This window comes from Pteropus medius, unplaced genomic scaffold (genome assembly GCF_902729225.1).
Source record: "Pteropus medius unplaced genomic scaffold, Ma_sr-lr_union100, whole genome shotgun sequence".
Classification (NCBI taxonomy): domain Eukaryota; kingdom Metazoa; phylum Chordata; class Mammalia; order Chiroptera; family Pteropodidae; genus Pteropus; species Pteropus medius.
Window position 1 is genome coordinate 19,530,759 of NW_024346667.1, and position 21,715 is coordinate 19,552,473.

Sequence of the window (21,715 nt, forward strand, 5' to 3'; positions counted from 1 at the left end):
TCAGAATATGGTTCCTGCTTCGCCTCTTCAGTTCCAGAGCCGGGCCTGTGACGATGACCTCTGGCATCTCTGTGTTTTAAATACGAAGGGCCCTTTGAGAGCTGATCAGACACACCAGCTACTGGCCTTTTAAAACTTGGGGTCTTGGTTTATGTCAGTGTTGACTTCCCGGTTGTGATGTGCTGAAGTCAGGCTGGGCAGTGGGTCCTAGGATCTCTCTGTGTCATTTCTTACTCCTGCATGTGAATCTACGATGACCTCAGAATAAAAAGTTTTTAAAAAGTAGAGTCTTTTAAACACTACAAACTCCAGAGGAGTTCTATAATTGAATTTTCTAGGAGCAGCCTGTTTACTCTGTGGCTTAACATTCACTGCCAATATCCAATAAACATAAAAACAGGATACCAAAACCACTGAAAGTAACACAAAGGAATGAAGTGCTGATACGCACTACAACGTGGATGAACCTTATGCAGAGTGAAAGAAGCCAGACACAAAAGACCACATATTGTATGATTCTGTTTATATGAAATGTCCAGAACAGGCAAATCTATAGAGACAGGAAGCAAATTAGTGATTGCGTAGGGCTGGAAATAGTAGGGTCAGGAGGGAATGGGGAGGGACGGCCGATGGGTCCGGGGTTTTTTTTTTTGGGTGACGTCATACAAGTAGATCGTGGTGATGATTGCACAATTCCGTGACTAGACTAAAAAACCATTGAATTGTACAGTTTAAATGGGTGAATTGTATATGTGTGAATTATATCTCAATAAAGCTGTTGAAAAGTTAGTGTCCTTTGACGGTTTTAAGGGAAGTAAAAACAGCCCTTTGGAAATAGCTGGTGTCTTCTGGTGAAAGCACTTCTGGATACCGGTCGTAATTCCTGAGTTCAGGACAGTGTCCCCAGCATGTTCTTGGCTCCCTCATAAACAGATTCACAGGCCTACCGCCGAAACCACAGTGGCTGATCCTGACGGATGAACACTCAGTGTGTGGCAGCCATGTTGCTTTCACACACGCTTTCTTAAACTTCTTGCGGCCCTGGACGGTAGGTAGTTTCATGCCCATGTTTCATAGATGAAGAACTAGAGGTCTCAGAGAATCCGTGCAGCAAGGGAGTGCTGCAGCAAGACCCAGAATCAGAACTTGGGGCCCATTGACCCCCAAGGCCATCCTCTTTCCACATGGCTGTTAGACGGTTGGGTGGACGAGCTTTCCCTCATGTCTTACATGAGTGGAGAGAAGTCAGCTGCAAGGCAAAAGCCAGGCTCTTGCAGGGACAGGTAGCTTAGGAAAGTCACCCGAGAAAAAGCCCCTGAGTTCTGTGCAAGTCGTTTTCAGGCTGTGTCCTCAGTGGGGAATCTCTGCTTCCTCCGGAAGTGAGAATGACATTCTGCTCTGTTCCTGGAGCAGCCCTTCCCTGGGGACCGGTGATGGAAAGAGAACTGTGGGAAAACATGTGGAGGCTTTTCGCGGACACATCTCTGAGTGTCATTAGCTTTTGGAGGAAACATGTTTATTTCCCTCAAGCCTTTAGCTTTGTGTGTTTCCTGAATTTTCGAGTTCATAATTCTAGGAGCTGTTTGTAGATACGGAGGGAAGCCACAGTATTACAGCTAGGAAACCCGATATTTTTCCTAAGTGATAATGTTGTCCCTCCTGGTAAAATGGGGATGAGTGAGTGGAGATGGCAGGAGACACATGGGAAAAGATTTACACTTAATTAGTGATGTTCAGGTGGTCCGGGCCGACTCATGAGCTCCCAGGGAGCTTATTAAAATGAAGATTCTCAGGCCCAGCCCGGATCTATGGAATCTGAAATCCTGGGTGTCATGGCCAGGGACCTGTGTTTTACTAAGCTCTCCAGATAACTTTTCTACACCCCGAAGTTGGAGGAGCATAGCGCCAGATGTTGTTACACACTTTTGGGGTTAAGCAGGAAAATCTGGTTGTGTTCCCGGGAGGATACCTCCTTCTGTGCTTGACCTCATCTTGCAGGGTGAAATATGAGCTGGAAGGGAACAGTCATTCATTTGTTTAAAACATTTATTGAGCACTTACTGTTTCTAGGCACTCACTCCCTGCTGTGAGGGAGTGTACATCCTAGTCGAGGAGTCAGATAGTAACTAGGAAAACCGATACAGAAATGGCTGCAAATGGGGACGTGACCCTGGGATGGTGACATTTAGCCCCATGTGAAGGAGGAAGAGGAGGAGGAGGAGGAGGAGGAGGAGATGCCTGAGTAAAGAGTGACGAGAATGGATTTCCAGAGAGAGAGGGAACTGTTTGTGCAAAGACCTGGAGGTGGGGAGGAGTTGGTTAGGTCAGAGGGTGAAAAACAGCCTGCGTGGCCTGATGGTGGTGAGCAGGGGGCGGATGACAGTCCGTGGGAGAGGTGAGCCACGGCTGGGTCCGCAGGGCCCAGAGGAGTTTGAATTTTACTCTAAAATGGAGGACAGCAACTGAAGGATTTCATCAGAGAATGACAGGGTCTGATGAAAGGTTTAAGATCCTGATTTGGAGGAGGGCAGGAGATGACGTCAGGGGCTGTGGGGTCGGGAGCTTCTGTTCAAACTGTGATTACTACAAAGTCATGTTTTCTCTCTCTCTCTCTCTCTCTCTTTTTTTTTTTTCTTGAGGAGGCAGGGGACGCAATTTTAGAAGAGATATTAGAATCGTTTTGTCAGGGTTTCTGTGTTAGCATCTTGCAGGCGGAACAGACTCTTATTAGAAGTACACATCGTCATTGCTTTCATTAGACAATATTATATTACACCAGCTATGTTTGTACCCACTTACTTGCGTATACTACTACTTATAAAAAGTAAATTTTGTCAAAAGAAAATTTAGCTTGGATGTTATATTTTTGAGACATATGGAACCAAGTTTAGTTGATTACCATTTAGCAGCATCTGTAAGATTTGATCCATTTTAGAAATCTGAGCTCACTAGCATTGCTTGGGCTGGCATTTTCTTAGCTAAGAACTGCTTACCTGGCCGTACAAAATCTAATATTTTATTTAGGAGAATGATTCATTGCTTAGGGTGTCAAGAGTCCTGGGTTTTATCTTTGTTGCACAAATTTGTTTTAACCTTGGACAAATCATTTCAGTTTGTAGTTTAGTGTCTGTGCAGAAGATAGGTACTAATAGTTCTGGTAAACCTATTCTCGTGGTAACTGGGTGAGAGCTCTCCAAGACCTAGGAGAGACAGCATGTGCAAAGGCCCTGTGGCAGAAGGGAGCAGGATGTTATCGTAGGAAGTGAAAGGCAGCTGGTGTGTTGGGAGAGCAGAGCGTGAGGGGGAGATGGTCCAGGGTGATGTTGTGGTGGCAGTCATGGGCCAAGCTGGGCAGGATCATGCAGACCTTGTTGGGGACTTTAATCTATATCTGAAGAGCAAGGAGAATCCATCAGTAGGTTTAAATAGGGAAGCAACTTTCGATTGATATGCTGTCTCATTTAATGGACATGGTAGGCAAATGTATATGGTAGGCAATATCCTTGTTTTAAACTAGCACAGAAACTTAGAGTACTGGAAGTTAAGTAGCTGGCCCAGGAGTACCTTGCCGGTAGGTGGTTAAGCCAGGAAGCAAACCCAGGTCAGCCTGACTCCTCTCTGTCTTCATATCAGCTGAGCTCAAAAATAATATAGCAATAACCACAGTTTTAAAATGCTTTGAACTCTTAAGATGAAAGCTCTCCCTTAAATTACAAAGTGGTATTATGCTGCAGAATTGTGAGTGGTAATGAGTGGATATGCTGGGGACCTCTGAAGGCTTGGTCTGCATGGCTCGGGTCCAACATCTTCAAGTTCCTCGCCGTCTGATGGGGGCGTCTCCTTGCAAGCAGCTATCAGCATAAAGAGCGGTTTGGCAGCTCTGCCTGGCCATTTGACACCGCCATTGTCCATAATGACTCATTGTCTGAGAAATGTGCCCGAGGTGTGTGCTTTCAGGGACTTTGAGCTGGGAAATCAGATCTGGGCAACTCATGCGTGGTTTCACCGGAGTAGCCACGCCATGCCAAGTTTCTGCTTTCCCTCTCTTGGGTAGTCAGCTGGTTTAAGTGGATCCTTAGAAGCTGGTTGTAGAGATCACCATCTGGACTTTGAACCCAAGAAGCTTTGTTGAGAAAACAGCTGCTGGCCTGTGGCCCTTGAGGCTTCTGTTCATGACGACAAATATCTGTTCCTTTCTAGTTGACCATGTTGTGCCTGAGCCTGGGACAAGCCTGCTGGCCGCCTTTGACCAGTGGAGGGAATGGGCCGACAGCAAGTCCTGCTGTGACTACTCTCTGCACGTGGACATTACCGAGTGGCACAAGGGTATCCAAGAGGAGATGGAAGCTCTGGTGAAGGACCACGGTAGGTTGCACCAACCCAGTATCCTTAGTCTATGAGCTGGCACAGCCCTTGGAGACAAGCTCTGTGAATGATGCTTTTAAATCTCTTTTGATCCTCATCCTGGCCATTTAAGGAGACAAGGCTTGGGCTGCAGTTCATGCTGATTGGAGGGGGCCAAACCCAGTCCGACAACAGAAGCTTTCGCTGATATGAGAACCAATCTGAGCCTTATTCCAGGGATCTGTTCCTATATAACATCTGCTTTCAGTTTATTGGTTTGAGAGAACCTTGCGCCCTAGCTAGGGGCTATGAGAGTGACTTGCCCTCAAAAGGTAAAATGCGTATCCTGGTGGGGATTCTGGGCGGTCGTAGGAGAGTGCCCGGGACTTGGAGTAGAGGATTTGGGGAGTTTCTTCCTGCCAAACCTGGGAGAACCAGGACAGATTTGAGGAAGCCCCGGGACAACTTGAGGGGTCTCTTTTGGTCCATAGGGCTATTTTAGGGAGTAAGATTCCAGGGATTGGGTTCTGAAAGATTTCCAGGGAGGCTGGAGGAATCTTGACTACCTCAGGTGCCTCTGGGACCCTCTCGTCCACATGAACCTTGGGGGTTAGGTGGTTTTGCCAAATCACATCATCTTCTGGGGTCCCTTCGAACTTGGCTGTAGACTTGACTCCTGGGTCACAAGTTAACCTCACTGGATCGTAATTGTCAAAGAAACACCTATTGCTTTAGGGTTTGGAGACTTCTAAGCTCAGAAGTCCCATGAACTGTGAGTAAAATGACAGGAGGGAAATTGCTAGGCATAGATATGGTAGAAAAAGCCCAGAATAAAAATCTATAGTTTCGAGTTCATTTCTCTATTCTTCTACAAACTAGCTGTATGAGTTTGGACAAATCGCTTAAATTTTATGAGTCTCGGATTAAAAAAAATTCCTCACAGGAGGTTATTGGACTAGATATCCTAAGATTCTTTCTAGTGTGAAAGTACCCCGTAAAAGAAAGTAGCTTAATCTTTCTCACTTTTAAGAATACCCACATTTAACTTTAGATACTTATTGTGAATCTACTCACAATCAGCCAAGAGGTTACCACATAGCAACTGTTGCCTAGTGGGGGAGAAGGGCTGAGATGTCCTGGGGCTTGAATTTAGGCAGCTTCCAGCACGCCCAGTGGCTTGAATTAAGTGCCCAGACCAGAAGGTTGTCAGTACAATTGTTTACAATTGTGATGGATGTTAGGCAGAGATATTTGGTCCTGTCCCCAGGGAGGCAAGAACTCTAAAATGCCAGGATGAGAATTGTGACATCTGCTTGTCCCACTCATGGAATGTTTCTTATTTAAAATCATTTCTTAAAAATCAGCATGTAGGACAGTATGTTTACCAAAGAAAAGACAGTTATTATATTATAGATCTTCTCAACAGGATGTTCTAATTCGTTTTCTTCATGAAGTCCCAACAGTTGGGATAAACTTTTTTGTTTAATATTTAACTTTTAATTGTGGTAAAATATAACATCACATAAAATTTACCATCTCAACCGTTGTTGAGTGTACGTTCAGTTCAGTGGCCTTAGGTACGTTTCACATTGTTGTGTAACCATCACCCATCTCTGGAACTTTTCATCTTCCCCAACTGAGACCCTGTACCCATTCGACCGCTCACTCTCCACTCCCTCCTTCCCCCAGCCCTGACAAACCCCATCCTATTTTCTGTTGCTATGAATTTGACGTAGAAGTAGAATCCTACAGTATTTGTCTTTTTCTTAGCATAATGTCCTCAGGGTTGGTCCATGTTGCAGCTTGTGTCAGACTTTCCTTCCTGCTGAAGGCTGAATGATATTCCGTTTACGGATATGCCACGTTTTGTTTATCCATTCACCTGTCAGTGGACAGTTGGCCGATTCCACTTTTTGGCTATTGTGAATAATGCCGTATATCTGTATGGGTATACAAATACAAGCCACTTTTAATTTTGATATAGTTCTAAACTTAGAGAAAAATTATAAGAATACTAAAAAGGACTTTTGCACCTTACTCCTACATTTACAGGTTGTTTATATTTTACCCCATTTGCTTTATCATTCCTCTTCTCTCTCTCTCTTTCTCTCCTCTCTCTCATGGATGTGTGTATATATATATATATATACACACATATATATATATATACACACACACATTCCTTTCCAGATTATTTGGTTTATCTACTAAAGTCACATCTCCCTATTTTGTCTGTCCTCCAGGGGTAAATTCTTTCCTCGTGTACATGGCTTTCAAAGATCGCTTCCAGCTAACGGATTCCCAGGTAAGAAAAGTTGGCTCTTCTGAGCAGGCTCACGGACATTTGGTACATTCAGGCCACTGCTATTGTCTTGAAAGCTGCCTCCAGCATATATACCTCTCTCAGCTCCATGGGAAATGGTGGCAGATGAAGTCCCTGATGCAACGTTACCTTTAGGGAGGGAATGAACCTAGTGCCCTGGCCCCCAGCGCCGGCGTTCCATTCCACCAGGCTCTGGAGTTGGCCCGCCATGGACGGCGTGGCTGAGAGGTGTACTCAGAGCCATTGTCATCCGTGAGCTTCTCAGTCCTAATCCACATCCTTTTAGGTTATGCTGCTTCTGTTAATTACTGAGAGATCCTGCTCTGCCCCATGTGGCCAGAAATGTTGCCCTTGGGACACGGCAGAAGAGCAGGGCTTCACAGAAGTAGCCGAGGCGTGCTGTTTGCGATCCCTGTGGCCGACAGGGAGAAGGGCGGGCTTGCGGACAGGGAGATGGACGTCCCTGTCTCTCCTCTCGCTCCCCTCCTCTCTCAGATCTACGAAGTGCTGAGCGTGATCCGGGATATCGGTGCCATCGCCCAAGTCCACGCAGAGAATGGTGACATCATCGCAGAGGTACGATGCCTTCCCCTCTGTCGTTTCTGCATGACCCACAAGGGGAGAGGCAGCCTCCAGAAAGGGAAGGGACTTTTGGAGCTCCGCTCCCAGGTTTGGAAAAGCAGGGGAACCTGGCGTGAGCTTCCTTGGGTGGTGTACGGACAGCCTCCCCGACAGCATGAATGTCGGTGACGCAGGCGCCTCCCAGTGTGTTCTGCAGGACACACAGCCTGTTCCCTTTTCACAGACAGGTCATTTCTCTCAGTGCTGTGATGCCGATGCACCTCTTGTGGGGGTGGGGCATGGACGCCTACCTATAGACGGTTATACTGTAGCATCCCGGAGGAGGAGCTCCATGTGCCTGGGAGGCCGTGATTGATTCGCCATAGCTTAGGCAGGACTGAGAACAGGGTACCTTCTCTTAATGGGGTCTTGAGATGAAGGCTGAGTGGTTAGCAACGCCATTTTCACATCTTACCTGAGTAAGTTTAACCCAGGTCTCCAGCAGTCATAGCCACCTGAAGTCACACACAGAGACATACACACCCACAGACACACAAAGTGCTCACCTTGACAGCCTGGCTTTCTTTAAACATTGCAGGAACAGCAGAGGATCCTGGATCTGGGCATCACGGGCCCCGAGGGACATGTGCTGAGCCGGCCTGAGGAGGTGAACATCGCTGAATGGAATGCATGTCCCTTGGGCTGCCAGAGCCACATAGGACCCACCCTCCTGCCTGTTGAGAATGGGGCTTCTCAGATGCTGATTTTGGTCCTTATGAGAAGTCACAGGTTACCTACGTGTGTGTCTACTCAAGCAAAGTGAAGGGGTAGCCTGAGCCGTGGGGTAAAGCGGTGTGGCTTGTTCAGCCTGAACACTCCCCTCTCTGTCTCTAATTCTCCAGCCCTTTCTTGGTGAGGCACCAACAGCGTTTTATCAGCATCCTGCAGTCCGGGTTTCGTGGTTCATAACTTAGAGCCTCCAAAATCTCACCAGTCGCCAAAACATAGTCATGGGGTTCTGAAAGTGCTTCTAAATGTCTAAAAGCATCAGATAATTGTGAATTTTCCCATGATGAGTCTGCACAGATGATAACATAGTCAGCAGAGTTTGGTAGACAATCTTTCAAAATCAAGGAAGGAAAATTAAGAATAGGGGCCTTATTGGCACAAAGGTTGAGTCATCACTGTCTTGGGTGGCGAGGCTTGTAAGTTAGAAGGTGCTTACATCAAATGTGACACAGTAACTTTTTCTAAGTTAGAATTTGTGGCCTTTCAGTGCTTCTCAGGAGTTAGCTCCTTAACAAAAGGCTCAGGTCAGGCTTTTGAGGACCTGGTGGCTCCAAGCAAAGAGAATGCTCAGGATTCTCCTGGGGGCAAACAGATTTTCTCATTATGAGAAAGAAGTAGCGGAGAGGGTTGAGTGCAGAGAAAGGCAGATAAAATCATCAGGCAACTGGATGTAGCCTGAAATTAGGAATTTTCCTTCCAGACACAAGTGGAAGGAGATGCTTAACAAGAGGCGTATGAATGGGACCAGGGCCCCAAACCACAGAACTTCTTTAGAACTGGGATATTCCTGCTGAATCCAGGAAGTGTGCACGTTGGGGCCCATGGGTGCAGGTGTTCTGCTCCCCCTAAGGAGAAAATGGATTCACAAGGGTTGCAGTGAAGGTGCCCCCAGTAGGCCGCCTGTGGTGAGGGCGAGGTGACACGGCATCCACGGAGTCTTCTCAGGTTTTGAGGAAAGAGTGAGGTTGGAAAAAGCAAAAATAATGTAAGAAAGACAGAAAAAAGTGAAGATAGAAACCACTTGGAAAATGTCTAACACACATTGAGGACTTACACTTTCTTGTTCTGCCCTTCATACTGTGAACACACACAGTCAGACAGACACACAGACAGACACACACACACTTACAAGTCACAGATACTGAGTCACACACAGACATACACATGCACACCAGGGCACCATCAGACCATCTGACGCCCTGGAGACATTTTCTCCTCCTCAGTATTGTATGGTCCTCTCCAGGCCATGGGATATAGGTCCTTTCATAACCATCTGACCTTCCCATGAATGCTAAAATCCTGAAGGCATGAGCCGGAAGCTAGCACGAGGGTGAAGGAGGCTGAAGGTGATTTCTTTAGGCCCCTGCATTCGCTGCAGGGAGCCCTGTGCTATGACTGTGGCTGGTAGACAGTGATTCAGGGAGGCAGCTTGTAAGAGAGAGGGAGACAGTTTCAGTAGTGATGCTAACAGTACCTGAGGCTGGTTTTATGCAGAAGTGTATACAAACACATGTACAGACATAAGTGCACACGTATACTTGACATATGATCACACTCATGTACATGTGTACATACATTCAAACAATGCAGTGCTGTGCACACATGTGTGCACACATGTAGAAACCATCTCACTTAGACAGATGCCCTGAAGATTCCCTTCTATGGCTTTGTGTCCCTTCCAGGCTGGCCTTGGTGACCACTGTAACTCAGTTTCCCTGGATAAAGCTGTTGGAGAGGGAAGGAGGGAACAGGCCATGGTGGCCCTCAGCCCCGCCCTCCTCAGGGTGGATTGGTCTTGCGTTCAATCTTAAAGAGTTTTGGGGTCAGATGTTTGAGTCACGAGGACTCCGCAGAGGGATGGCATGGCCCTCAGGGTGCTTGCTTGCTTTTCCTTGTGAGCCCCATTCAGAGCCAGCATTTACTGAGTGCTCTAGCTGGGCCTGGCAGAAAAGTGTGACCAGGGTATGCAGACAGTCGGAGGACTGGGCTGTAAAGGCATGTCGTGTGCTGATACTGTTGTGTGTCCTGCTGCTGGTGTGCGTACTGGCGGTGGTGTGTGTGCTGACTGTTGAGTGTTCCTATATAGTTTGCTTTTCTCTCTGGACCTTTGGGTGCCTTATGTTTAAAATCAGAGAGTAAGCCTTGATGACTCCCCGTCCCGATAGCTCTATAATGAAGCAAATAAAAATAAGTTTTTACGTTTAAACTGTAATACTATTTTCATAATATTTTAAAGCAATAGTATTTAAAGCAGAACTCAGGTTGTGTAAGATGGTTCATATTGAATGTCAGAGGCATACACTTATACACAAAGAGGGTTAAAATGTGGACCCTGGCATGGTCCTGGGTGGAATATGGAGAGCTGGGGTTTAAATGACCTTCTCTGTCCATGAGGTGACCTTGTAGTTCGGCCCCTGCCTTTGCTCTATGCCTGTGCGGGGCTGGGGCCAGGGAGGGGTCAAAACTCACTTCACAGTGGTGGATGAGCAGATCCAGACAGGGCCCTGGGACCCGGATTCTTCAGTCCAAAGCATCTTCATGGAAGCCAGTCCTCCAGGGTATGACCCCGATAGAACTGGCACTTTCGCTCCGTTTACTCCCTAATTAGGACAATGACACATTCCAGTTCACCCGGGACGGTCCATCCCCCCTGGGTAGTTATGAATAGGGCCTCTGTTTGCCTTCAGAACGCCTGGGTTGGGACAGTAAGTTGGGAAGTCACCGGCACCAGCGGGAAGCGATGAGGATTCTAGTGGAGTCCTTTTCACACTTTACTGTGGACTTCTGAGGTGACCGCAGAGATTCAGGACGTTGGTCCCCCTTCTGTGCTGCCCAGGCCAGGGGCACTGCGGTTGTCGCTGGAGCCAAGGAGAGAGAGAGCCATGGTTCAGCTATTCCAGGAATGAAAACCATTTGGATGTTTAATGAGCTTTTTCAAGAGCCATTAGTTTGGTTTTAGAGTTCTAGACATCTCTCTTTACGTATTTGATGCCTGAAAGGCCAAACGGGGGACGGGAGGACTGTCTTAGTTTATTAAATTAGGTTACCAGTTAATGCAATTAGAGAACTTCCGCTCTTGGCCAAGCTCCTGTAGAGACACGGTTAGCTAAGACGATTCAGTTAGGGGTCCAGTCATTTCTTGTGAAAAAGAGCAGCTCCTTATGGAACAGCCTAGCTTTACCAATCACATAAAATGAAGTCATGTATTTGTTCGGTAAGTGTTCTTGAGCACCTGCTGTGTACCGAGCACTACGTTGGGAACTGTGGGGGTTGGGGTGTGGAGGATACAAAAAAAAAAGTAGACCCGGCCCCTTGCCTCAAAGAATAGAAGCTCCAGCCTCTTGCTAGGATTTGGGAAGGAGCAAATGACTTCTTGAGCTCTGTCATTCTGTAACTTGTTCTTTCAGTCGCCTGTTCTAAACACAATTGGCTGATTCCTCTGTAAGATACAGCTTGATCTAAGCAGTCTTACCTGATCAGGTATTTATTTAGCAGTCATCACATGGGGTCTTTGAAATTTCATCCACTGAAGCATCGGGTTTCAAGAATCAGATTATTACTTAGAGCAACTCTTTCGCATCTCGTGCCGAAGGTCGTACCAGTCTGCGGCTGGCCGTGGTCATGTTTCACACACAGAGGGCCCTTGGTTTACACAAACGCTGCTTGCTCCATTCCCAGAGCTGTGAGCCCGCATTGTTCCTTGGGTAGTGCTGGCTTCCTCTGTGGGCATCGGACTGAAGCCTAGCACAAAATCACATCACTAAAGGTCATGACTCGAGACCATGCAACTGTAATGAATGCACCAAATTGAGAGCAGTGTTTCCATGAACGGTGGTTCTCCAACATTAGCAAGCACAAGCACCACGAAGAGTAGGTAAGACCCACATTTCTGGGTCCCACACCCAAGAGGTATTGCTAAGTCCTCAGCAGGTCCCGAGAATCTGCATTTCTTAAACGCCAGGCTGATGCTGATGCTGCAGGCCTGCCGACCAGACTTATAACCAGGCAGAAGGGCCAGGAAGGAATGGCCCCTGATTTCGACCAATCAATGTGGAGTGACACTAGGCAGGTCACATCCCTCCTGCAGTGCCATTCAGGGTAGCACCTGAGGACACGGTGTTCTCTCATTCATCAGCCTTTCTCGGCGGGTGGAGGGTAAAGATCGACTTGTGGAGTGGGCACAGTTCTCATGTTCAGATGATCTTCTGTAGGTTGAGGCTGAAGCCGTGAATCGTTCGATTACCATTGCCAACCAGACCAACTGCCCCCTGTACGTCACCAAGGTGATGAGCAAGAGCGCGGCCGAAGTCATTGCCCAGGCCCGGAAAAAGGGTAAGTGTCGCTGGCTTCTAACTGCAGGCAGGTTCGAAAGCGAGGAGGGCTCCTTTTCCAGAACCTCATGCCAAGTGGGCTGCTTTCATCACGTTCCAGCATTAACCTAATTACAGCTGAGCAAGGCAGGGAGCTCCAGTTTCTCTCTCTGTTCCACCGCTGCGGCCTTGTTAGCATCTATTTAAAGCCGCATACAGCAAAGAGTGGGTGGGCAGGCACATTTTTCTCCTGCCCACCCCCCTTCTATATAAAGGTTGGATTTAATTCGATGCAGTCTAAATAAACAGGGCACATACACAGATGATGTCAGTTTCCATCCGCCACAGAGTCAGTCATCCTTCTGGGGAACTTTCTATTGCAAAATGTGTTTCCCCTCGTGGCTGGGAGTGATTTCCGCTGGGGTAAGTAAGAGAGAGCCATGTGGGGGCATGGGTTGGTGGATGCTGCTCTGGGGCCCGCCAAGCCTAGACCTCCTAGTACTCGAGTCACTCCTGCTAAATTATATTGATACATTCTGGGCTGAGGCCGACCCTCTTATTACTGGGAGTCCATGGAAAATGTTCTTAGAAACTAATTTACTAAGTGCAGCTTCCGGTGCTGCTTCCAGAGGTTGTTCTGCGGCGCACCTTATCCATTATGGATGCAGCAGAGCCCTGCTGTATCCTGCCCTTGGCCATGAATTTGCATGATCACACCACGTGTTCTATGCTTGGGAGTGTAGCTTTGTGCACAGAGAGCCTGGTCACCAGTAGTGGACTTTGAGGGTGGCTCTTGGCTTGATGTGAACATGAATATCATAAAAGGACCTTTGTCCCTCCCTCCCTTCTTCCTTTCTCCCCACTATGTCCCCTGACACTTGTCTTTCTGGATCTCCATTTCTGTACGTCTCCATTTCTCTCTTGATTTCTGTCCCCTTTCTCTTGGTCTCTGGATCTTTCTCGGTCTCTCTTTCATTCTCTTTCTTTCCATTCATCTCTTTCTCTCTCTGTCCTTTCTCTGTGAAGAAGGGAGCAGTTTGACCTCTGTGGTTCGGTTTCTAGTTTTCTGCGTGATGGAAGCCACATGGATAAGGAGGACTATAGGATTTCTTCACTGGTGGGTGACTTGGTGCAAGACCTCAGTGACCACTGAGTTGGCTGGTCCCAAGGGAGGGTGGAAATGGCCCTGTTCCTTGGACCTCTCCCGGGGCCTTTGTCCCCAGGCTCTGAATCAAAAGGTTGCGGCCTTGCCATCTTCCTGGAAGTCTGCCCTCTCCTGGCAGCTGGAGGGAATTGCCTTTTTGAAATAAAAGAGCATTCACCTAAAATAACATCATCTGCTCAAAATTTTTGAGTTGTTTCTAGGAGACATTGTGGATGATGACTGTTGGTGTCCCTTCCTCACCCGGGTCCTCTGTCACACCCAGGTACCCATTTTCAATACGGCTGGGCAACAGCACTCAACAGTAATCACAGAACTGTTGCTCCGTGCAACATGGAGACAGTGGGCACAGTGTCTGAAAAGAAGTTAAGGGGAAACTTACTTTTTTGTTCGTTTTAACAACCATACTGTATCCAGATGATAATAAGAAATAGAAAGTTAAATGTTTTAACATAATTTTAATATAACTAAGCAATCGGACATAATTTAAAAACTGAGGCCTTGTTTTCTGATTCAGACTGTCACTTGCCCAAATTGGAGGATGGAGGAGTTGGGCCTCTCACCAGACCCCGATCGGAGCAGGCGGAGCTGGCCCGGGTCTGGGTTGCAGAACGCTGGGCTCTGGACCAGCCCCTTCTCCTTTCAGTGCCTCAGTTTCCCCATCTGTAGATGTGGAGCTGGAACATGTTACTACAGAGTCCAGTCTCACTCAAATACCCAGTGACTCAGTGCCTGATAATGTCCTTCTGTTGCCTTTACGTCTTTGGTCCTTTGTGAGCATTGGCGGGTGGGCACAATGAAGGGACTGTTTCAGCTGTTTGCTCCAGAACCTTCCAGGTGCGAGTCCAGCCGCGCCCCCACCGTGGTTCTCAGGGTGGCTCTTGCATTCCAGCTCTCACTCTGTAGTCCTTAAAGCCTTCGCTTTAGAGGAACCTGAGCTGTTAGGAAAGAATTTCCAGTGCATTTGGCTGCTCGTGAGCAAGAATGTGAAACCCCAGCTTGCTGCGCCGGCTCTCAAGGCTCCTGCCGTCTTGCTGGAGCTTCGCAGCAACGTGGGCAGCGCAGGCCGGGGGTTTGTACTTTGTTTTACTTTGCAGCTGAGTAAACGGAAGCTCAGAGCTGGCGAAGGGTGGAATTGGGCTCTGATCATAACGCATCTGACGTCAGGCCATGAATATCCATCCATGTTAACGTCTGACTTTATGCCTCGGGATTATTTTAATATGGGAAACACTGTGACCATCTCCTTGTCAGTGTGTGTTGGGGTTTAGTTCCTCAACAAACCTGGTAAACGGGAGCCTGACACCTAGCACGGTCGTGGGTGGTACTGACTGAGAAGAAAAACAATACAAGCCTGTATTAAGCGTTAGTGCTCCAGGATCAATATCCTGTCCTGGATCAAACCCCAGGTCCACTGTGCACTAGTACGTGATGCTGAGCAAGTTCTGTATCATCTCTGTGTTTCATTTTCCCATCTGCAAAGGGAGGGCAGCAACAGTGACTCATGTCACAGAGCGATGGCGATGCTTAAATGAGAGAACATTCATAAAGATATATATCATAACGGTACACGCTATTATCATGAGTAGCGAGTGAAGGGCTGGTTAGAAAAGATGCCTCCTGACCTAAGGTAAGAGTTTCCTGCTAAGGATTCTTTGCTTCTTCAGGTGGGGTCTTCTAGCCCCTAAAGGCACAAATGAGGCACAGCCAACTTTCTGCTGCTCCATTTCTTCATCTGTGAATTGGAGAGAACCTTCATTAATTCATGACCTTCCCTATTTACTTTGCCTTTTATGATGTGATACTTCAGGCCTTTGTGTGGGAGACAAGAAATGGTCCCAGCCCTCAGCTCTTTCACTAGCAGGGGCGGGACACAGGCGCAGAAAGTCACAATGGCAAATATTAGCAAAGAGGTGCAGCCAAGTATGGTAAGAACACAGAGGAAGTGCCACTGTTTACAGACACACCCCCGCCTGTCTCAGGCTGCGGAACAGGACCCAATATTTCTCTGCAGATCATAAGCCTACATCTCCTTCTCTTGCTGATCCCCATGTATTCCCCACCTGGAGACCTGCTGGTCCTGATTGAAGGCAGGAGGTGTTCGGATAAGCGAGGGTATGAGGTAAAGTGTAGATGAGAATATTTCCACATGCCTGCTTGATCCAACACAACAGCCATGCGTCTTGCCCCAGAGACAGCGTTGCCCATGCTGCCTCCATTCTGTGCCATCCAGCCGGGCAGCGTGTCATCGACCCCATCCTGCAGAGAAGGAAATGACATCACAGCCAGCATCAGAATACCTCGAGCAGTTTTTACTCTTCAAAAGAACTTAGACATTGGTTGATTTAATGGGCTCATATCATGACAGAGACACTGAAATGTGAAAATTGAAAATCTTGCTCCAGAACATCCAGCCCATGGGGAGCAGAACACAAGGTTCTAGACTCCCGGCCAGCTCTCTTTCCGCTGAGAGTCTATTGCGGGTTTTTTCTGGAATGGCTCCCTCAGCTTGCATTTGTCCACATGTGAAACCGAGTATGGCTGCTGATGTCTTCCTTGTGTGGATGGCATGTAGGCAGTGCCTGGTGACCTCATCTGGTGGACAATCTTCTTCGTCCTCCTCCTTACCACTCCCCCCACCCCCCGCGTCACCCAGATGCAGAAATGGGAACCGAAACTGAGACAAGACTTCCTATGTCCTGTAGGGCAATAGAAGTGATTCAGAAAAATTAGAAGCACATGGCCTGGGGCCATGGGGACCATCCCAACCTGGGAATGAATCCTCAGTGTTAAGCTAATGCACAACCTAGTCATTTTGAACCCAGAGAGTGGCATATAGATTGGCTTATGAATATCATAAAATCTCATCAAAATCTGTTATTAATCAGGGCTCTTCAAAGAAACAACAGAAACATATATAGAGGGTGGTGTGTGCGCAAGTATGCGTGCGTGTGTGTGTGTGTGGAGAGAGAGAGAGATAACGAGAGATAACTTAAGGAATTGGCGTTGCAGCTGGGGCCCCAAGGCTGTCATTCCTTGAGGCATTCTTTCCCAATCAATGCCCTCACTTTAAAAGCAGACAGTGAGACTTTGGGAATTCAATTTGCATTGTAATTCAGACACTTGGCAAGATGAGCTACTGGGTTTGTTTTTCAGCCATCTGAACTCAGGCTATTGCAGATAAGGATCACCATCAGGGCAGACAGAAACTTTGGGGTCACGGGTGGGGTGGCACTGGGGCTGCCCTGAGCTCATCCTTTCTTTCCCCACTTTGTCCAGCATAATTAGGAACAACCAGCCAATTTTGTTATAGTCAGATTGACAAAAATATTCTAAGGTTTCAGAAAACACATGGTCAGCCCAATCATTGCCTCTGTAATAAGTATTTGATTAGGAGTATCCTATGGTGACATATTTTGCTTCGCTTTTGCCCTAACACACCATGGACTGTCAGTGCTCTCTGTACTACTGGAAATGAGTCATTAGTGTCCTTAAATCAGATCAGATCAGAGAGCCAATTCCTGAAACCCCGGCCTATTCAGAAAACTTTGATTCTCTCTTTCTCTAGAACCACTCTTGATACCAAAGTCTAAGATGGTTACCCATGGGTAGGCCCTGGCTGGTGGGTTCTGGCACAGGTTCTCTGAGAGGAGGGGCAGTGGAGAGAGAGAGAGAATGTCCTAGTCAGTGTTTGAGAGAGAGAGAGAGAGAGAGAGAGAGAGAATGTCCTAGTCAGTGTTTCATTGTGCTTTTTGAAAAACATATACCTGATTTTCCATTGTTTCTACTCTGAATTTGTCCTGCTTCTCATTTGTGGGAGAGCTGTCAAACATTTCTCAGCCCAGCCATCCATTTATTATTCCTCACGAATGCGCTCAGACCCCAGGCCTGTTGTGGATGAACACCGCCCCCAAGGCTCCTGCAGTTCCGGGCCAGGCCTGCCAGCTGCTGGCTCTGAGTCACATCTTTCAGTTTAGAATTTTCCCTGGAGAAGAAAATCATGAAGGTCTAACCTCCTCCAAGAAAGTGTCAGCAGTATGTTTAGAGGAGTGCAGAAAGACCAATTAAGCCGATTCTATGGTTGTTTATTATTAGTGGTGATGATTTCTGGTGCACAGCTCAGTGGTGTCTGTGGCCTGACTGAGGTCAGAAGCTCATCCACGGTCCCCTCAGGTACAGCGTTTATAAAACGAGGAGAGGCATCCTGGGGAGGCCATAGGTGCTGGGAAGTACAGCCCCCACCTGTGGACTCACATTCTTCTGGAGGCGAGGGTCTCCCATAGGGTGGTTTAACTCCTGCCCTGCCTTTGTGGGGTGAAGAAAAGGAATAAACCAAAAGACAGCAAGGACCTCTGAATTCCTTGGAATTGAACAGGGCGAAGCAACAATGATGCCTTCCTTCTTCTCTAAATGCCCTTATCTCAGCTTGGCCCTGGCCCAAGGGTCCTGGCTCCGCCTTCGTCTAAGGAGGAGGCAGTTCTGGTCAGCAGTGGCCTTGAAGCTCCAACCCAGTTTGTGTTTTCTAGAGGCTGAAGGCCGAGTTCATTCCTCTGTGGTGAGATGCATGTTCTATGCACGAACAGGACTCAGCCCCTGGGCACCAGCTTCCCACCCCATCACAGTTGTATTTCACAGAGTGAGATGAAGGCCACGGCAAGGGCACTCACACGTTGGGATTCAGGATGGGTTCCAGGAACCAGCCCCTCCTTGTCCCCTAGATTCCAAAGTCAGAGAGAGGATGAGCAGCGGCAGGTTGTAGGAAAGTCAGGAAACCGTTGGTGCTTGTCCAGGGATTTTCAAAGACCAGCAAGCTGCTCTTTTTCCTCCAAGCAATTCTGCTCTCTTGAACTTTTTTTTATGTTGACAAAACCAGGAAACCTTTAGGGTTACAAGTCCTTTGTTTTCCTAATGACTGGCACCAAACTCTCTGTGTGCTCAGACAATAGCCAGCGGGACCTCCAGACCTGGCTGGGCAGAAGAGCCACCATCGGCTCAGTCAGTTCCGACTGGTACTCAAACCAAAAGCTGGGAGCGGAGGTCCTGTGAGAACCAGAGCCCAGGCCGGGTCCTGCTCAGCCATTTGCATTTTATAAACAGACTTGGCAGCAGCAGAGGCCTGCTCATTATGCGGTGTTTTTCCACTTCGGGGTGAGCTAGAGGAGTGGTTTGTGCAGCTGCCCAGCTGGCTCCCCAAATCCTACCTGGGAGGCTTTGAGTAGGTCAGGAAGCCAGGAGGCCTCCCAGGTGATGCTGAGCGTTGGCCCTTCCCCCCGCCGGGGGCTTCCTTCTGGGGTAGGCTTTCCTGTTCGGAGCCCTCCCTCCTGCTTCAGGATTGTTACTGGTTTCCTCAAGTGAGCTGCCTGCCGTGGCCTCTAACACTCCCTGGCTAAACAGTGGCTCCTTTGTGAAATTCCTGAGGCTGGAGGGGGCAGCTCCGAGGAGCCAGCCCTGAGTGGCAACTGCAGCATAGAGGGTGTTGTGGGTTATTATCAAGAGATAAGACCTTGGAAAGGCTGTGGAGGTGGAAAGGAGACACATTCCTGACTGAGAAGTGTTTGGCCCTGAGGGCCCTGTGTTTGGAGAAAAGGGAACATTTGACCGGATGTTTGTGATGGAAGGAGGTGAGGAGAGCTGAATTCCTGGTGTTAGGAAGGCTGGCCCGAGGTCAAATTCCAGCTCTGATACGGTTCATTAATAAAAGAGTACACCCAGTAATTAATTTGACACATATTTATTGAGTGCCTCCTGTGTGCTGGCAGATTTCATTTTCTTCAGGGTATCTCCGTCTAGTGGAGAATCAAAAAATTCAAAACGGGGTGATTATTGGATTATCAGAGTGGAGAATGGGATTGAGTTTTGGATGATGCTAAAGAGATCAGCTTTCATAGGTGGCTGGACAATGAAGGCCATCAGATACGTCAGAGAGGAGTTTGTTTTTGTCCTTGAAGGCAGAATGCTCCTTGGGAGGATTTTATGCAAGAGAATGGCCTAGGGAAGATTATGTTTTAGGAAGATTATTCTGGAAGTGTCATGGAGAATGTACGGATGGAGAGGTGGGAAGAAGGTTGGGAAAACAAATATAAATCTAAACTCTAACTGGGAGGCTCTGTTGGAATGAGCTAGGGAGAAATGATAAAGGCCTGATTTAAGGGGAGGAATGGAAAGGAAAGGATGCATTTAAGGCATTAAAGCGTTGGCATTTACTGGATGGGCGTAAATGATTCCCACCTTTCTGGCTGGCACAGGAATAGACAGAGCACCAGGGAACTGACGTTCTTTCTTGGCAATGTATTAGTTAAGTTCACCAGGCTTCTGGAAAATCTGAAACCTCAGTAGCATAACTGCAGACTCCTTTATTTTTCACTCTGACAAAGTTGGCGGTGAATCTGGTGGGACTAGGGGCAGCTCCTTTCAGGTGATGACTCAGGGACCCAGGCTGTCGCTTAATCAGATTAGTACTTGCTCTCAAATGCTCCAGCCCACCGATATCACATCTGATTTCCTCTCTCAGCCCATTAGCCAGACGTAGACACTTGCAAGGGGCACTGGGAAATGTCAGGAGAGCAGGGGGAGTGTTCGGTGAGCAGTAAGGTTAAGTTTGAGATGCCACGGATCACCCAAAGATAAGAGTTTATGTGGCGCTGGGGACTGGGTACTTGAATGCAGTCTGAGATTATTAATGGATTTGGGAATCAACAGCGTAGGAGGCAGACTGTTTGGGACCACACAGAGTGTGTTGAGTTAGAAGAGCAGGGTCCAAAGGTGAAATCTTAGGGAGCACATATTGGATCCTTGACTTTGGAAGTATTTGACCTCATTGGCATCGGTGTCCTCACCTGTGAGGTGAGGCTGGTGCCTTCCTTGAAGGGCTGGTGAGAGCCCTTGGCATGCTGCCGGGAGGGTAGCTACTCCAACGAGGGCGATTTCCTTTCTCCCCCATTGTACCGTATTCAGCTTTGTTGTTCTTTTTGCCAGGAACCGTGGTGTACGGCGAGCCCATCACTGCCAGCTTGGGAACTGATGGCTCCCACTACTGGAGTAAGAACTGGGCCAAGGCTGCTGCTTTTGTCACCTCCCCACCCCTGAGCCCCGACCCTACCACTCCAGACTTTCTGAACTCCTTGCTGTCCTGGTGAGTCTTGGTGACTTGTTCACACTTCCTATTCTCAACCTTTCCTTAGACCCAGCTGACCTGGGGGGGTTACAACACGGTGGGCGAAAGCAGGCTTGCAAACAAACAGACCCTTGCTCTCCAAACTCAGATCGACAAGTAGGAACAGGGAATTATCACTTTGACACCATTTTGGGGGAGTTCTGAATAAAACCTAAGCCATCTTGAAATGGGGATGAATAGGGTATCAAAAGGATTCCACCGTGTGTGGTGTATTGTACCCCCTTAAGATGCCTCCCGAAATAGATTCAGAGGAACAGCATAATAATGAGGTTTCAGTATCATGTCACATCTTCCCAAATTTCCTATCTCTTGAGGGGAGGAAAGGTTATTTTAAAAACTGTCAGTGGCCTGGCACATTAAAAATAATATATTCAAATGTGATGATTTGAAGTCAAAGGTTAGTTAAAAGCCGTCCTATGCTTTCCTTCCAGTGGAGATCTCCAGGTCACTGGCAGTGCCCACTGTACTTTCAACACTGCTCAGAAGGCTGTGGGGAAGGACAACTTCACCCTGATCCCTGAAGGCACCAATGGCACTGAGGAGCGGATGTCCGTCATCTGGGACAAGGCTGTGGTAAGGGGCATGGTCTCACTCATGGGTTCATCTCAGCCTTCCCCTGCCTCCTTGTCTGAGGGTCATAGGTCGCATGCGGGCCTTGAAATGGCAGTTGAGAAAATTCTAGGAGTTAGTACTTCTTGCGTGACAATATTTCTTACGTTAGGGAATCCAAGACCATTTCTTATAGATCATTTCCTTCTAAATATTCCATTTGTATTTCCTATCATTATCATCTGTGGATCAGTAGACACTGAAAAAATAACCCACAGAGTCTTTAAAACATGACTCTTCTTTGATCAGTCTGGAAAAAGCTTCCTTAGCAACCTGATGACTTTCTCAGTTAATCTTATACTTGAAAATGGACTCAATTTCCTTGAAACTGTCTTTTAGGGCTCCCTGGGCTTAGCATTTCCCCACTACAGGCTTTGGGCAGGTCTGCTTTGAACTTACATAGATCTTCAATGATCTCTGGGCTTTTCCATTTTCAGTGTTAT

General features: G+C 47.7%; 1 protein-coding gene across 2 annotated transcripts in view; it reads left to right on the forward strand.

The window, feature by feature from the left end:
- The window catches only part of DPYSL2 (dihydropyrimidinase like 2), a 105,596-nt gene that overhangs the window by 72,295 nt on the left and 11,586 nt on the right, over positions 1-21,715 (forward strand). For both annotated transcript variants that reach the window (XM_039876152.1, XM_039876153.1), the window contains exons 4-10: positions 4,201-4,365; positions 6,588-6,649; positions 7,163-7,243; positions 7,827-7,895; positions 12,229-12,349; positions 20,465-20,621; positions 21,095-21,236. In XM_039876152.1, coding sequence (XP_039732086.1) covers positions 4,201-4,365; positions 6,588-6,649; positions 7,163-7,243; positions 7,827-7,895; positions 12,229-12,349; positions 20,465-20,621; positions 21,095-21,236 — 797 coding nt within the window. The remainder of the gene's footprint in view (positions 1-4,200; positions 4,366-6,587; positions 6,650-7,162; positions 7,244-7,826; positions 7,896-12,228; positions 12,350-20,464; positions 20,622-21,094; positions 21,237-21,715) is intronic.